The sequence below is a fragment of the Schistocerca cancellata genome, chromosome 1, assembly GCF_023864275.1.
Source record: "Schistocerca cancellata isolate TAMUIC-IGC-003103 chromosome 1, iqSchCanc2.1, whole genome shotgun sequence".
Taxonomy (NCBI): domain Eukaryota; kingdom Metazoa; phylum Arthropoda; class Insecta; order Orthoptera; family Acrididae; genus Schistocerca; species Schistocerca cancellata.
The window spans coordinates 1066926222-1066945174 of NC_064626.1; the positions used below are offsets into that span (position 1 = coordinate 1066926222).

Consider the following 18953-nt stretch of genomic DNA (forward strand, 5'->3'; position numbering starts at 1 on the left):
CGGGTGGATTAACAAAACACACATTACGTTATGTAAAGGAAAACTTCTAAAAACTATAGGAAATATTTGCATGCAGGATTATAGCACATAAAGCTCCCACATGAAAAGCTCTGAATCAAAGCAGATTATATAACCTCATGTTGTTTCTTAGTAAATGAGACAGTTCATAATTTGATGTATGTCAGTCGATATTTGCAGCCAAACTCTAACTAAACTTCTACTTCTGCACATTAATCAAGTGACACTGTATCATCCTGCAAGATTACCGAATAAGCACACAATCAAACACTTCTAGCCCTCTATGGAAAGAAAAATTGAGACAAACTGTATGCAGAAACATTCTGCAGCCTTGTAATTTCAGATCATCTTGTTTTCCTTTGTTTGTAGCCTCTTATTAACAAGATGTGCTAAGTAATTTACTAGTAATGATCACTCTGATGACAGAACATTATTTATAACACCTCTCACATGTAGCTGCTTGATTTGCACTGTGTAGGGGCATATAATACAGCATGTTCATATTAATTTTCAAACTACCATTCTTTTTCTAGTTTTATGTACAAATAAACACACAGATCCACAGCGGCAATGACACTGATTGTTTATGAGAGGTTGACCAGGCTGACAGGAGTAGTGGTAATGGGAATGAAGATTTGGAGGGGAAGAAGTATGGGCCTATGAAGAGCTCGGGGGAGTGATGTGGGTACTGGGAGATTGGTACAGGAGAAGACAAGTGGCTTTTAGCAGCGGTGGTAAGATGTGGACTGAAGCAGTGCATGTTCACAAACCAAAGAGGGAGGGGCCTGGAGGATATGTAGAAGGTTGAATATTGGGGAGGAATGGCGTGGGAAATGACAAGAAAAAGTGAGGGTAAAGGTAAGAGGATGATGAAGTTCAGTACATTAAGAGCACCGTGAGAGGATGATAATGATATGGGCAGTGAAGTAGCCATTGAACTCTTTGGTATGGATGTGCAGCGTGTCCAGCAACTGGGTGGTCAAGTTTTGTGGTTAACAACAGTTTGGCAGTAGACATTTATTCGGGAAGGCAGGTAATTAGCTGTCAGTCCTCATAGAATGCAGCAATGTAATTGCAGCACAACTAGTATGTAACAAGGATGCTTTCCCATTTGGGCCTATATTTTACAGAATACAAAATGTCTATGACTGGACTGCAGTAGGAGGTAGGAAGTGGGTGCATAGTACAGGTCTTGAGTCTAGGTTCTCCATTTGAGAATGGTGCAGGGCTCAGAGCATCGTATAGGTTATTGCATAGGTTGGGTGGGCAACAACCTTTCTTCTTCCCATCTCTCCTCTCTCCCCTCCCCCTGCCCCAAAACTCCTGTCAAATTTAGCACCACTCTCAGTCACTATCATCACAGCTGCAGGTGAAGCATTTGGGTGTCTGTGTGTCTGTGTGTATGAGTGTGTAATCTTACATTAAAATAAGAATAATCACTCAAAACCAAATAACATTCTTGGGTGTTACTTGTGTCTGTGTATCATATTAATCAGATAAAGGTGAATGGTGGCCTTTCCTAACTTCTGTTTGCAGTGCCTATCATGAAAATTATGTTCTGTTTGCAAATTATGTTAATGTAATAAACAAGAAGTAAATGACATGTTCTCATTTATAATTGCATAAGAGACACTCTGCTAATTTAACCACAAGTTACTCATGGGGAAAAACAATAATAATAGTGATCATCTCTAACAGCATTGTTTTGAAAATCCCGTTAGCCTTATTGAAGTTTCAACATGAATTCAGTATCACGTACTATTGTTTCAACTTTACACACAATTCTTTCTTTCTTATTGTGTTTATTGTTTCTATATAAAGAATAAAAAGTCTCAAACAAAAGAAAGAAAGGAACTAAAAGTAACTATTAATTACATGAAATAGTACCATAAGAAATAATAAGGCATGCCTTCCAATGCTACATGACATATTCTGTTGCAGGCTGTTGCAATTATAATGTAACAAAAGACAAGGATCTGATTGTTTTTGTGGTGCATAACAACCTTATATTAACTTAGCCTATTAATATATTACTAACTTATTACTTTTTTAGAGAATTTATAAGGAGATTTCACTAACTTACAGCAATTCAAATTAAGAATTAGCTTACAATTTTATTTATTATAACATAATAATTCAGGCTGCTTATAAAAGGCATACAAATATGTACTTGTTGTTCCACTTCAGGCAGCTTATTAAGCTATTAACCCCTTGTTTTATGCTGAAATGAGGGGAAAGTAGTTCAGAAAAGTTATGGTAAAGTACCGTACATTATGCCATATTTCATTTTTGAGTGATGGTACCTTTGTGAAAATTCTGTTTGGGCCCTGTATCATGAGTGTTAGTTTCATAGTTTGTTTGGTGAGGATGTCTGTTTTTTGCTGGAATACTAGCAGTGAGTACATGTAATATTACATAGTATAGAGATCCCTAGAACCCTAAAGAAGCCACTACATTCACTACATCACAATATTACTCCTTGAGGAGCCTGGAAATAGAAATATCCAAAGCATGACAATTTTACTTGCCTACCTGTAAAGCTCTTTACACAAAATACACTGAATAATGTTTGTCCATCGATTGATCAATAAATTATTCCATTCTGATGCATATGAATTTGATATGTGAGTTACACTAATTTTAATCAGTCCCCATTTCAGACACATGTGGGTTATTATGCACTGTATGCAACTGCATAAGATTTGAAATAAAGTAGCTGTAAATTAAATGTAGTGAAATCATTTGTCCATTTAATTTATGTTATTTCAGTCTTGTATTTTCTTGTATTTCAATCTTGTATTTTCTTGTATTTCAGTCTTGTATTTTCTTGTATCATTATTACAAATTGCAAATTCTTTTGATTAGAATAGCATAAATTATTAAAGCATGGAAAATGCCTACCTATCTGATAAACAGTGTTCTTGAGCTACCTCTGTAATCTGTTTTACATTTTTTGGGAAACAGAAAACTCGTAAGTGAAGACTGTCAAGTAACTAACTTCCCCTGATTTATTTCAATTTTAACAGCCTTCTGCAAAGTTTCTGAAGGAGCAATCCAACAGGAGCAGAACTTAGCATCTAAAATAAAATAATTCTCAGTATGTCTTACAACTGGACTTCACTAACGAAGTTTTGTGTGAGCAGAGTATTGTTAGGCAATCCCAAATATTAACTGCATACATCTGACTGGTCATATACTAACACATTTCACAGCAAGCTAGAAATCATTTAACTGTTCTTGGAGCAGTAATGGGCCTGAATTCATAATGTAAGGTCAAATACTTTTCATCTCATTCTGTAAAATTAAATTATTTCACTTATACCTTTCTTTTAACATAATTATGAAAAGCAAAGTTGCTACTCACCATATAGCGAAGATGCTGAGTCGCAGATGGGTACAACAAAACGATTGTCATTAAGACCTTCTCCAACAACACACACAAATGCAAATGTGTGTTCATTTGTGTGTGTGTGTGTGTGTGTGTGTGTGTGTGTGTGTCTACATTTATTGTTGATGAAGGCCTAAATGGCTCAAAGCTTAATTTGTGACAGTCTTTTTGTTGTTCCTACCTAGCATCTCCGCTATATGGTGAGTAGCAACTTTCCTTTTCATAATATTGTTACATTCCATCCTGGATTTCCCATTGTTTGGTTTATACCTTTCTTTTAAACTGAAGATATAAGTTAAACATAATCTTATCTGTAATAACCTAATCAATAGTTAAATTAATTTTTCAGAATGAATCAGTTGGTTAGACTGCGCGATACGATAGTTTTGTGGATCATTTCAGCTATCCTTGTAGACGGGTGTAATCTATACTTTCTTCCAGTCAGAGGGCATACGCTTTTGTTCCAGGGACGTTTATATATAATGGTTAAAATTAGAGCTAATTCAGCTGCAAATTCTGTACAGAGCCCCTGAAGCCTTGTACAATTTCTGTGATTTCAGCTATTTCTCAATGCCACTGACACTAACATCTATATCACGTATCTTTGACATGGTGAAAGAATTAAACTGGGGCTGTAGTTCTGTATTTTCCTTTGTAAAGGAACTTACGAAAACCAAGATCACCATTTCTGCTTTTGCTCTACTACCCTCAATTTCTCCACTCAGGATGCAAACAATAATTGTGTACAACATACCACAGTGGTGTAGGTCAAGTCGAGATGAACAAATTGATATAGGACACTTGTGCTTTATCATACCAGCGAAATGCCTCAAATTGACCTACAAAAGCCACCTAAGCTGAAGTGCACAACAGATGCTTGAGATTTTGGCTAAAATTGCCCTTGAATATTAAAGGAAACTTTAACAGCATAAAATAAACAATTGGCCTTAAATCACTTTGTTTGTCTGGCCATCTTACTACAAAACTACTGTGCTTTTAAGGGTTAGGTTTGGATCAAATTGGTAATGTAATTAGTTTTTATGTAACTTTTACAACAGTCCTCTTTTTTCTTTTTGTCCCAATATCCTCAACAGTAAGTTAAGGTGACTTCTGTAGATAAAAGTCAAGTTGTTCATTTCGACTTCCCCTACTCCAGTGCGGTACATTGTAAACAGTTATCGTTTATAACCCACAGAAATCTATACAGATATTCCTTATAATTTCTGTATTTTTGAACATATAACTACTTTTCATTAATTTGACAACACATTTGTCCATATTTGCTCTATATAAATATGCAGTTAATTTATAACTACTTATTCCAAGATTTCTTACCTCTAACATTATATGGTGATCATAAAGACAAATGGCATCAGTTTCTTTCAAAATTCCTGGGATCTCCTAAGCAAACAAACAATCCATTTACTTTATTTTCTTCTAATATTCTGACTGAACTGATCTGTTTCTGTCTTCAAAAAAACTTCTGAAACTTTGTCCACAAAATTTTTCTACACTTACATTTTACTTAATGTGCAAAGTCTCCTTCCAAATATTCTCCACCACAACTGATACACCACTCCCAAAACCATTTCCACATCTGGAAGAGGTCTTGGTATGACTCTTGCTGGATCATCTGTGAATTTTCTTTTACCTCGTCTGTCATTGCAAATCTGCCCCTTTCAACAAGGTTTTTAAATTTGGGAATAAAAAAAAGTACGCGGCCAGATCTGGAGAGTACAGAGGATGAGGCAGCACAGTGATATCACTTTCTGTGAAATAGTCACACACGAGCAGGGATGAATGTGTGAGTGCGTTATCCTGATGCAAGACCCGTGAATTGTCTCACTACATTTCAGTCTGTTTCCTTCTCACATTTTCTTGCAGGCATCACAACATGTCCTGATGGTACCATCAATTAACAGTTTGTCCCTGTGGCACAAATTCATAATGAGCTAATCCCTCAAAGTCAAAGAAAATTAACAGCATGGCTCTGACATTTGATCTGACCTGGCAAGCTTCTTTGGGTCTTGGAGAACCTTTCCTGACCCAATGTGAAGAATGAACCTTGGTTTCAACATCATAACCATAGACCCACATCTCATCATTAGTTATGGCTCTTTTAAGAAACATCTCATTTTCATTTAGGCAATCCTGTGTCAGGATTTCATGACATGATCCAACTGAAATATCACATTCTTCTGTGATATCTTGGACAGTTGGTCTTGGATTGACATGCACAATTTCACTGACATTCCTGACATGATAATCGTCGATAGAAGTCGAAGAGCGTACTGAATGAGGGTCATCTTTAACTTCTGTCAGGTCATTTTTAGCCATGTGAGCCATTTGTAACACCGAGTACAGCTTAAGCACTCATCACTGTAGGCTTCTTGCATCATTTGGCGTGTCTCTGTAAAGGTTTCCTTGAGTTTCACACAAAATTTAATGCAGACGCATTGCTCCTCTAACTCTGTCATATCCAAATTCGCAAACTGAACAATAACTAATAGACACGTAACAATGAAAGTTGTGGCAGTTATACATTAAACACATGGGTGTGCATGGAAGCAAACTGCATTTCACTCCAACACCCCAATGGCGCAAAATTATGAATGTTCCGGAATTTTTTGAACAGACTTTGTACTCTTATGAGATGAATAATAGTCTGTCATTTAATCATCTACAATACTGTCTATATTTAACATGTAACAGTTGTCTTGCCACACACCAATAACTAAAGGCACTTGGCTTGGTGTGCCCCCCCCCCCCCCCCCCAGATCTGCTGACATATGTATAATGTTTGACATATGTATAATGTTTGAAATACCTGGAAGCATCCAAGAAGAACTCCTACAATGAATTTGTCTGCGAATGATGCATGGATGTTAAGGAGAACTAAATCATACAGTGTCAGTCCTAAGAATAACATCCATCCAAATATGTGACTCCAAATGTTTATTGTCTCATTTGTCCACCAAAACACACTGGAAAAGAAAAAATATTAAAATAAAATCTTTATTTTAAAAGATAACATAATAAAAATACAGCATAAAATGCAAATTCCAAAATGTTTATTTTAAAAAATTAACATAATAAAAATAGAGCATAAAATGCAAGTGCAAGGTAATGTAAATACGAATGTCTACAGAAAAGTTAAGCCATGGTCACAGTGGCATCAACAATGGTTACCATGTCTTCAGCAGAGGTTGTCCCATAACATCAGTCGACAGCTTGGTCTCAGTAAGTGAGCTATTCCTCAGTTTTTAAAATTATTATTTACGTTTTTTGGGGGTGGGTCGCAGTGGTTACAACCTATTCTAACCCCTTTGAGTGTGATGGGTGCCATGGTGCCTCTGTGCTTGGAGGCAAGTGTTGCATTACTGGTTTTGCTATTAACCCTACAGCAGGTGTACCTATGGATAAAATGTGCCAACCACAAATAACAGTCTTGTACTGTTCCACTGATGGTTTACAACTGCAAGAACACACCTATTTCTTTATTATTGCTTCAACTAAAACAGTACTGAGTTGTGCTGTCATATATCCAAGTCAGTGGTAGCAATATAAAATGAACAGTGAGCTATGTGAGAAAAAAATTCATGATCCATGCAAGAAAATGAGCCAGATTCCAAGCTAGCGGCACAATCCAACAATGAGGCAGTTGCCTATGAGATAATTAGCAATTGGATAAGTGACTGTCTGGGATCTGATGCAACTGCGCTGTGTAATACATTGAGTGGGTCATTACTGTGGGGGTATGTGGCAACAGAATAATATGACAGTTTATTTTATTACTGTTTATGTGCAGTCACAATATGTCACACAGCCACTACACATTAAAAACCTGCACCATTGTGTGGCATACATGGTTGAGCAGCTTTTTTTTTTTTTTTTTTTTTTTTTTTTTTTTTTGTGGTTTTAGGGCGCAAAACTTCTATGGTCATTAGCGCCCAGCCCGTGACTTAAGACAGTAAAAAACCGAAATTGAAAACCAGCAGCAATGGGAACAAAGTCAGAAAATTGGAGAAACTAAAAATAGAAAAATGCTTAAAAATCTGCTACAGAAAGGGGGTGGTTGTCCCCAAAAAAAGCTTCAAATGACTGACGTCATTTCACTGTCACTAATAAACTGGAGAACGCGGTCGGCTGAGCGCGTGTCATCTGCTAAAATCGACGATAAATCAGGCGATAGCTGTAGACGGGAGCGTAACGGATTAAAATAGGGGCATTCAATTAAAAGGTGTCTTACCGTCCACAGCTGAGAGCAGTGGGGACAGAGTGGGGGAGGATCGCCGTTTAAAAGATGTCGATGGCTAAAACGACAGTGCCCTATCCGGAGTCTAGCTAAAATTACCTCCTCCCGACGACGCGTTCGGGAGGAAGAGGTCCAAGCGCAAGGAAGGGCTTTCACTTCCCGCAATTTATTACGGGGAAGTGCCGACCAATGCGCATGCCATAAACGAGCAACTTGGCGACATAAACCGCTCCGTATATCGGTGAAGGGAAGCGACTGAATAGCTGGCCGAGGAAGAGAGACTGCAGCCTTGGCCGCTATATCGGCCGCCTCATTCCCACATATACCAGCGTGTCCCGGGAGCCAGAGGAACGCCACCGAGACGCCCCCCAGGTGGAGCAAGCGCAGACAGTCCTGAATCCGGTGGACCAGAGGGTGCACAGGGTAAACAGCTTGGAGACTGAGGAGAGAGCTGAGAGAATCTGAGCAGATAACGTACTGTATCCGCTGATTGCGGCGGATGAAGTGGATAGCCTGGAGAACAGCGTAAAGCTCCGCAGTATAAACCGAACATTGGTCAGGAAGCCGAAAGCGATTTGGGGTGTCGCCAACAATATAGGCACTCCCTACACCTAACGATGTTTTCGAGCCATCGGTGTAAATAAATGTGGCGTCCATCATTTCTGCACATAGAGCAGCAAATGCCCGACGATAAACAAGTGTAGGGGTACCATCCTTGGGAAATTGACAAAGGTCACGGAGCAGGCAGATCCGGGGACGGAGCCAAGGCGGTGCTGTACCCCAAGTTGTCAAGAAGGTTTTAGGAAAGCGGAAGGAAAGAGAATGGAGCAGTTGACGGAAGCGGACTCCCGGGGGTAGTAGGGAGGAGGAGCGGCCTGCATACCCTACATCAAAGGAGGCGTCGAAAAAAAGGTCGTGGGCTGGATTAGCAGGCATGGAAGACAGATGGCTAGCATAACGACTCAGGAGGACTGCTCGCCGATTGGATAGCGGAGGTTCAGCAGTCTCAGCATAAAGGCTTTCCACAGGGCTAGTGTAAAAAGCTCCAGACACTAAACGTAATCCACGGTGGTGGATAGAATCGAGACGCCGAAGAATAGACGGCCGAGCAGAGGAGTAGACTATGCTTCCATAATCCAATTTCGAGCGCACTAAGGCGCGATAGAGGCGTAGAAGGACCACTCTGTCCGCTCCCCAGGAGGTACCATTCAGGACACGGAGGGTGTTAAGCGATCGCAGACAGCGAGCCGAAAGATAGGAAACGTGGGAGGACCAGCATAGTTTTCTGTCAAACATAAGACCCAAGAATTTAGCGACGTCTGAAAACGGAAGGTTGACAGGACCTAGATGTAAGGAGGGCGGAAGAAACTCCTTACGTCGCCAAAAATTGACACAAACGGTCTTACTGGGTGAGAAACGGAAGCCAGTGTCGATGCTCCACGAGTGGAGGCGATCGAGACATCCTTGAAGACGTCGTTCAAGAAGGCTGGTCCGTTGAGCACTGTAGTAGATCGCAAAATCGTCCACAAAGAGGGAGCCCGAGACATCAGGAAGGAGACAATCCATAATTGGATTTATGGCGATGGCAAACAGTACAACACTCAGCACGGATCCCTGGGGTACCCCGTTTTCTTGGGAGAAAGTACGGGAGGGAGTAGTGTTCACCCGCACCCTAAAAGTGCGCTCTGCCATAAATTCGCGAAGAAATAGGGGCAGCCGGCCTCGAAAGCCCCAAGAGAACAGTGTGCGGAGGATGCCTGTCCTCCAACAGGTATCGTATGCTCTCTCCAGATCAAAAAATATTGCTACCGTTTGGCGTTTCCGGAGAAAATTGTTCATGATGTAAGTGGAGAGAGCAACAAGATGGTCAACTGCTGAACGATGCTTTCGGAATCCGCATTGGGCAGGTGTGAAAAGACTGCGGGATTCCAGCCACCAAGCTAAACGGTAATTCACCATACGCTCCAAAACCTTACAGACACTACTCGTGAGGGAAATGGGGCGATAGCTAGAGGGGAGATGTTTGTCCTTTCCAGGTTTCGGAACGGGAACGACAATAGCTTCCCGCCACCGTCTGGGAAAGGTACTGTCGGTCCAAATTCGATTATAAAGGCGAAGGAGGTAACGCAGACTATGGGTTGATAAATGCAGCAACATCTGGACATGGATTCCATCCGGTCCTGGGGCGGAGGAGCGAGAAGAAGAGAGGGCATGTTGGAGATCCCGCATGGAGAAAACAGTATTGTAGCTTTCGTGATTTGGAGAGGAGAAAGCAAGATGTCGCACTTCTGCTGCACGTTTCTTCGGGAGAAACGCTGGCGGGTAATTTGAAGAGCTCGAAATCTCAGCAAAGTGCTGACCCAACGAGTTAGAAATTGCGACGGGGTCCTCTAAGGTATCATGCGCGACAGTGAGCCCAGAGACCGGGGAGAAACTAGGCGCGCCTAAGAACCGTCGAAGCCGACTCCAAACTTCCGAGGAGGGAGTGAAGGTGTTAAATGAGCTAATAAAGAATTTCCAGCTTGCCTTCTTGCTATCGCGGATAACGCGACGGCATCGCGCACGGAGCTGCTTATAGCGGATACAGTTGGCCAAAGTAGGATGGTGACGGAAATTGCGAAGAGCACGTCGCCGCTCACGTAGTGCGTCACGGCATGCCTCGTTCCACCAAGGAACTGGGGGGCGCCGGGGCAATTCGGAGGTGCGTGGTATTGAACGTTCCGCAGCTGTAAGAATAACGTCGGTAATATGTGTGACCTCATCGTCGACACTGGGAAAGCGACGGACATCGAATGTCGCGAGAGACGAAAAAAGTGTCCAATCGGCTTGGGCAAATTTCCAGCGTCGCGAGCGCATATGTGGCAGTGGAGACTGCAGTCTAAGGACACATGGAAAGTGGTCACTCGAGTGTGTATCATCAAGGGCGAAACATTCGAAGCGCCGAGCTAGCGGAACAGTACCGACCGCAAGGTCCAAATGAGATAAATTTGTCGTGGAGGCAGACAAAAATGTGGGGACCCCAGTGTTGAGGCAAACTAGATCTGCTTGGTGGAAGACGTCTAGCAATAGAGAGCCACGTGGACAAGGATGTGGAGATCCCCAAAGCGGGTGGTGGGCATTGAAGTCCCCAACCAGCAAATAGGGGGGTGGAAGCTGACCAAGAAGATGAAGGAGATCAGCTCGTGCCATTGGTGTGGATGATGGAATGTATACAGTACAGAGAGAGAACGTGTATCCAGAAAGGGAAAGACGGACGGCGACAGCTTGGAAGGAACTGTTTAAGGGGATTGGGTGATAATGGAGAGTATCATGGAGAAGAATCATGAGTCCTCCATGGGCTGGAGTGCCTTCAACAGAGGGGAGGTCATATCGGACGGACTGAAAGTGAGGGAGAACAAGGCGGTCATGGGGACGCAGCTTTGTTTCCTGAAGACAGAAGATGACCGGCGAGTAGGAGCGTAAGAGGACCGACAATTCATCCCGATTGGCTCGAATGCCGCGGATATTCCAGTGGATAATGGACATGGGGTGAAAAGAAAATGGAGGAATGTGACCAAAGTTGCTGTCAACTCAAAGACTGCTCGGAGCTAGCAACCGACAGCATGGAATGGCATTCAGCCGAACGCAGAAGATCCTGATCCATAGGTTGGTCAGGAGCAGTCCCTGCCACCAGCGATCGGCCGGTTGACCGGCCACCAGCAGTGCGCCTCGGCGACACAGAAGACGGCCGAGGGCGATTTCCGCCAGGTGGTGCTGTAGAGGGGACACGCCTTGGCGGAGAAGGAGAGGAACTGGGTTTCTTTGTAGCCTTCTTGGAAGAATGGTGTTTAGATGAAGGAGGAACCAATGGTTGTGAAGTTGCGGTACGTAAAAACTCTTCACGAGTATGCTCTTTTTTCGAAGACTTGGCGTCCGACTTTTGGGCTCGAGATTTAGCAGAACCCGACGAAGGGTGAGCCATAGAGTGGGCAGGCGAAAGTGGTGAGGTTGAACGAGCGATCTTTGCACTGGCCGATCTGACGACCGTGGTACTAAAGGTGAGGTCGCAAGTCTGCGTGGCCGCCTCCTTTGTTGGCCGAGGAGAAGCAAGGACAGTGCTGTATTTTCCTGTCTGAGGCACGGTGGGCTTGCGACTGGCGAATAATTTTCGAGCAGCAAAGGTCGACACCTTTTCCTTCACTCTTATTTCCTGGATGAGCTTTTCGTCCTTAAAAATGGGGCAATCTCGAGAGGAAGCAGCGTGGTCACCCATACAGTTGATGCAGCGAGGGGATGGAGGTGGACAAGCACCCTCATGGGCATCCTTGCCACACGTAACACATTTGGCTGGATTGGAACAGGACTGGCTGGTGTGATTGAACCGCTGACATCGATAGCAACGCGTAGGGTTTGGGACGGAAGGGCGAACGGAAATTATCTCATAGCCTGCTTTGATTTTCGATGGGAGTTGAACTGTGTCAAATGTCAAGAAGACAGTGCGGGTTGGAACGATGTTCGTGTCAACCCGTTTCATTACTCTATGAACTGCTGTTACGCCCTGGTCAGACAGATAGTGCTGAATTTCTTCGTCAGACAATCCATCGAGGGAGCGTGTATAAACGACTCCACACGAGGAATTTAAGGTACGGTGCGGTTCCACCCGGACAGGGAAGGTGTGGAGCAGAGAAGTACGCAGCAATTTTTGTGCCTGGAGGGCACTGTGTGTTTCTAACAACAGGGTGCCATTCCGTAATCTGGAACAAGACTTTACAAGACCGGCAATTGCGTCGACACCTTTCTGAATAATGAAAGGATTGACCGTGGAGAAGTCGTGACCTTCATCAGTCCGAAAAACAACAAGGAACTGTGGCAACGATGGAAGAATCGTCTGTGGCTGAGACTCAGTATACTTACGTTTGTGAGCAGACATAGTGGAAGGTGAGGAAACCATTGCGGAAGAATCCCCCATGATTACCGGCGTCTCCGATGGCGCGCTCCTCCCTTGTGGGGGCCCTCTCTGAGGGCACTCCCGCCTTAGGTGATTGTTCACACCTCAGGTCACACCTCCCGACAAACGGACGGAGGGACCAATCGGCATTTTCGGAAGGTAACAGCTCGGGTAATCACCCCTCCCTGGGCCTGGCCGTTACCAGGGGGTACGTACGTGTCCTACCTGTCTACCCGGGGCGGGGAATTACGCGTTACCCCGTCACCGGCTACGCACAAATGGCGTGGGTCGGCCTTCAGACATGCACAGGGAGGAAGAAAGAGAAAGGGAAAGGAAGGAAGAGAGGTCTCAAACGCCGCAGCGGAGAAAAGGGAAAGAGAAGAGGTATGGAAAAGAGAAGGACAAAGGAAGGAAGAAGACAGAGAAGGACAAAGGAAGGAAGAAGACAGAGAAGGACAAAGGAAGGAAGAAGACATAAAAGCAAGGAAGGCGAAGAATGCAGTACATTTACGAGCGTCCGTCTCCGGACGTAGGCACAAACCATACTCCCAGATGGGGAGAAAGGGAAGGAAAGAGCCAGAGGTGAGGGGAGGAGGGGCGAAGATAGGGATGGGGAAGGATGCGGAATGGGAAGGTATGCAGCCCGGAAAGGAAGGAAGGCCACATTAGCACGGGGTCCCGTGCTCGCTACGCACGTATCCACAAAAGAGTTGTGGACCCCCTGGGGGGGGGGGTTGAGCAGCTTGTTGGCAGTGCTGCACCAATTGCATTACAACATAGGTGCCAGCAAGTGAACCTTTGCTGAAAAGATAGCAGTATGAGGGGATCTAGTTTTGGATGGCAAATGAGTATCTACCAGGGCTAGAGCTCAGTCGTGGAAGTGGCAGTGCTGCACCAATTGCATTACAACATAGGTGCCAGCGAGTGAACCTTTGCTGAAAAGATAGCAGTATGAGGGGATCTAGTTTTGGATGGCAAATGAGTATCTACCAGGGCTAGAGCTCAGTCGTGGAAGTGGCTGTTGGATTAACTGCATACCATGGCTGCAGTGGTGGATGGAAAAACACAAGAAACAGGGTGATGGCCGGAGACCTGCGATACGGCGGGACTGGGAGCAGTTTGCCTCAGGGCTATTTGGCTGGCTGTTACTGTAGCAGAATCTGGATACAACAGAATTGCCTGTGTGAGTCTGTTACTAGACAGTGCTGTTCTCTTGTGTTGGAGGTCTGCAGATGTTATTAAGTGGTGTGCACTGCTGTGTGTACTGTGCGATTTCACCTGTTAAGCACACATTATAAAGCCAGTATTTGCCCTCTAACTGTGCTTCATATCTGTCAGTTCCAGATTCTCTAAATTTTTCAGATGCATATTGTTTGGCCACTGGAATTGACGTCATTTGATTTTTTATTATGTTCTATGCAATCAAACCGCTCCTTATTTAAATGTCGTGCTGCAGGTGATGCTTATTTGGATTGTATTTTTGTTATAAAAATTCTCTTAAAGATTGAAAATAGAATCTGCTCCTTGTACAATGGTTTTGTGTGTAACCTTTAATACGTATGTATTTTATGTCAATTTTCTTTGTTATGAAGTAACACTGATATTTTACTTGTTTTACTGTAGTGGAACTTCATACTGTTACATTAGCATTTTGGTGTTGCATAAATTCTTGTTGAGTACCTACAAAGCTGATTTGCTTGCCCTTACTGTAACAGTTTTTGTCTTAAATAAAGCAAGCAAAGTTTATGAGAAGCCTACAGGATTTATTGCTGGCCAACTCCTTCTACTGCACTGATGACTTAGTCAAATCAATTGATATGTATTCGTCACACCAAATAATGTGAATACCAGTATAATCTGACTTCTGTACAAATTCAATGGGATAATGTGATTAGTTTAAATATGTGTTGTAAAATAATTTTCCTATTTGATGATGCATAGCTACAACAGCCTAAGAATTATCATATGTACCTGGCTGTATTGAACATTTACTTGTTTTGTGACATTATATTTTAAATGAAAATATGTTTAAGATTTGTTGACTTATTCCACAGCCACGATGAACATTTCAGTTTTCTGAGGGTCTTGCACTGAGGGTTGAACACTGCGACCATGACTTTGTCTACTGATGCCATGATCTTGAACTTTTTTGGCATTGGTGATCCTTTTTGGCTGAGCTCCATTGGTGCTCTCTTGTTGTTGGGACAAAATGCTGAAACCTGCTTTAATCACCTGTCACCCCCCCCCCCTTTCCCCACTCAAAACAAATGCAAAAGCAATTGTTGACAGATGTCCAATCTTCTCCGTTGTGAGCATTCAAGACACCCACAGGTTTTTGTACTGCTCTTCTTGAACGATGGCCGTACACATTTCCGTGATATACCATCCTTACCTGAGAGATGTTGCTGTTTTTTCAAATGATTTTCGCTGATTATTTCATCAACCTAATTGCAACGAGTCTCATTAGTTGCTAACATAGTCATCCACTCCGAGCTCTGTCACACATGTTGAGGTTAGCACCACCATAATCCTAATTATGAGCACGAACTACCCAATGTTGCACATTACTGTTGTCGATAAAGCCCTCAACCCTCACCGTACAAGCATTCATTCTTTTATGGATTTCAATCAGAGGCACATTTTCTGTGCTCAGAAACTCAACTAAAGCAAGTTGTTTCTCATGCACCAACATAGTTAAGTTACGCATGGCCATGTTACACTCTACAATTTGGAGGCCTCCAGCAGCCGAGGGTTGCAATTTACATCAGCAAAATGGTAATGTCAACTGAGTAATGTGCATGACTGTAATAACTCAGCTGATATTGAGAAACGAATGAAAAATCTGGAGGCATTAATTTTCAGCACACAATCATACTTGTCATTGTCACAATGCTGCAAACTCCATCTATCTTGCACTAAACTTAAAATTTTCACAGAATCCACATTTTGTGTACGGGAACATCATCCAATTACACCAAAGAAAATCAACTGGTTTGAATTGTGCTGACTTTCATCCAAAGTCTGTACAACTGGTCAATGTAATCAGTTGCGTGAAGACTGTGCACCTCCTGGCATACTGATTTGAAAGAGATCTCATTTCTTCAGTCAATATCGGTTGTCAATGGATTGCCCTGATGTCTGTGCCACTGTGACTGCAGTCTATTAGTAAAACAATAGTGTCCATCTAACCTGGGAGATATGAAAGAAGTTTGAAACTAGACAATCAACTTTTTCGCAATGTGTGTGATGATAAGTGAAGTCATTAGTACACAATAAAATGCATTATTCTGTAAATACCTTGCTATATAGTATTTAACATTTTATTTTCAGTGGGCAGTTTCAACTGACATCAAATTAGAAATGCTTATTTGGTTATACAGAACAACAAACGAATATTCTTGTCAGTTCTCATAAATGATCACCAGCAATATGATGAGCAGTATTTGAATTTGTAGTATTTAGATACGGCTTCCATAACCAAATATTGTAGAGCAACAGTTTTTCCACCGACTGATGTGCATTTCTGTGGTTGAGTAATGCTGAATTGGATCTCTGGAAAACTGCTAACAACAGTAATGGCACCCACTTATCATTCAATGACTGGACCTAACAATATCAGACCTAATACACCCACAAAATAAAAATATGCACATCAAATTTTGAGTTCTTTAAGCTAAAAAATGGTTCAGCATGAGTAAAGGCAAACAGAAAACAAACAAGGTACATGAAAAGTCTAGATAAGGATAAAAGTGTCACTTAAAATCCTGGGTCAGAAGTTGATATATCATTCTTCTCATTTTTTACTACCACAGTAATGTGTTGAAATCTGGTAACATATAACCTCCAACAAACACATAATTTGAGTTCAGCAACAGTTACTGTATACAGGACACATCATAATGAATATAGTAATTACAAATGACTACAGCTATTTAATGCATAGTAATATACAAAAGCTTATTTTGAGTTCTGGAACTGTTTTCAGCAAAGGAGGCACATATACAAGGTTTCCCGTGTAATCCTACAAAAAGGAATCATATGGTGTCAGGTTCAAAGATCTGTGCAGCTAGGAACAGAACACAGTGTCATCATACCCACTGCAATTCGTCCAATGGTTTTGAGATCTTGATTTGAAAATTCACTGCACTTGTGAACAATCAAAATCTTAAACTTTCTTTTAAGTTGTCTAGAATTCCTATTGATGTATCACTAGGCTACAATGATTGGTAAAACATTCCATTTGAATTGCCCTGTACTCTTGAAACCATATTAAACACTAGAATCCCAAGTAAAGAATAATTAGGAACAAAAGAAAGTGGAAAAAAGGATGTGATTGATCAGTGCAATTGACAATCAAGCTGGTCCCACAAATGAGAATTGTCCAATCTGTATAGGGACTTGGTACCACTGCTTTGAACAGCCACATCTTTCAAAGATAATAAAAAGTAGTTCACTAAACTCAGAATGATTCAACCGTTTTGCCCATTCACTGTGAGTAGAGTAGTCTCTTACTGAAATTTACAGCATAACTTCACAAAGTGCAACCACATGGACAACTTTTTACAAATGCAAATAATGCACATATATATCAAGCTGCTATGAAATGGCTGTGGGGTCTCAGGATTTAAATCCTATTGCGGCATCTTTGTGATGGGGTAGAGAGATGGACTTCAGCCTACAACTTGTACGAAGTGCTATTCCTGGACACTACACAACTCTTTCTCAAGAACACAATCAACCACCAACAAAGAATTTGGGCCCAAGTCACAAAGGGCATTACACACCACTGCCTACCACATTTGATGGCTAGGAGTAACCACATACGCTATCAACTGAAGAAGGTGTTTTTAATGGATATGTTGATTCCAGAATTTTTCTGATTACAGTGTTTCACAACTGTTATATGCCAAATGTCTTCTAGTTAAGTTTTGCCTGGTTCTGTGATCCTCTGACATCCCGTTCATGAAAATGTTTTCACTTCTTGATTGTGCAAACTGCTTTATACTAGTTCACTTCAGATTCCATCAATTAACACAGACTGGTACAGTGATGAAAAAATTGTTATATACTATAGTTAACAACTACTGTTTTGTTACAAATAAATCAACTTAAAGATACTACCACATACCTCTCCAGGCACATCTTCGTTGTAAGATATCCACGATAACCAGTCCGGATATAAGGGTTAAACTTAAGGTATGAAGGGGCATCATTAAAGTTGAGCAGTGAATAACTAGAATGATCCAGTCTATCACACTCATCTTTCTCACATCCTGCACTGCAGCCATTATCACAGACTGAGTTCGTAATGGAACCATTTCTGATCTGTAAAAAGAAGGAAAAAAAGAACAATCATTTTTTATATCTGAAAAAAAGTTTGACTTCTAAATAAGTAAATATTATTTCTTGACAATATAACTGTGGAAAGTCAAACAAGACAACAAACAAGTCTTGTACAAAATATTTACATGAATAAATATGACAACAATGTTTGAGCACCAAGAATGAAATTTTTTGAATCACTGTTTAAATGTAGGTACAAAACAAAAAGATACAGCAAACACAGAACAGACTTATAGGCACATAAGTATACTGAATAAAAGGATACCTTTGTGCTCTACTGTTTCCTAGACACGATAGCTACTGATGAGATCTGAATAAAAACTGAACTGGAATCACATCAAGTGATTAAAATTACACGAGCTTTCGGCCAAGCACCCCCTGGCCATTGTCAATGATATGATTGCCAGTGTGCTGCTGGTACACCATTATATACACCAGCTGCTGGCTGTGACATCACTGGTGCTAACAGCATTACCATATATAGGTATACATTGACTCGTCACATAATGTGCTCACCTCAACCACAAAATTGCTGGATCCCATGCCACACTGAGCTGTGGGTTGCCATCTCTATCAAAGGTCATGATCAGTGATTTTTATTTCAATAGCTTCTTTAAGCACGCAATCCCAGAAACTGTTAGTGTGAGCCATGACAGAGGTGTTATCAAAACTAATATGATGAGTGTTTTCTAAAGCATGCTCAGCTACAGCAGATTTCTAGGAGTAGGTGATAAAATCTCTTACGCTCCTTCCTGTGTTATTCCATAGTGGACATTGTTTGTCCAGTGTAAGATTGGACACACTCACATGGTACCTTGTTGACCTCCAGGTGCTCTTGACATGGCCAAGGAGAGCTCAACTGATATTTCATGCAATTTCAATCACTTGACATGGTTAGAAACCCAAAAACTTTTTATTCAACATCATCGCTGCAAGACTCTGCTTCTTACATCAAGTAGGCAAGATTGTTAATAATATTGAAGGCAAACTGCCACCCCTGTCATTCAACTAGTAGAATACCC

At 41.8% G+C, this 18953-nt stretch overlaps 1 protein-coding gene across 1 annotated transcript in view; it reads right to left on the reverse strand.

Moving 5' to 3' along the window:
* LOC126090706 (progestin and adipoQ receptor family member 3-like) overlaps nucleotides 1-18953 on the reverse strand; it is a 194865-nt gene that overhangs the window by 17890 nt on the left and 158022 nt on the right. The window contains exons 3-4 of the mRNA XM_049907006.1: nucleotides 17717-17913; nucleotides 6234-6390 (exon numbers count right to left, since the gene is read on the reverse strand). Coding sequence (XP_049762963.1) covers nucleotides 6234-6390; nucleotides 17717-17913 — 354 coding nt within the window. The remainder of the gene's footprint in view (nucleotides 1-6233; nucleotides 6391-17716; nucleotides 17914-18953) is intronic.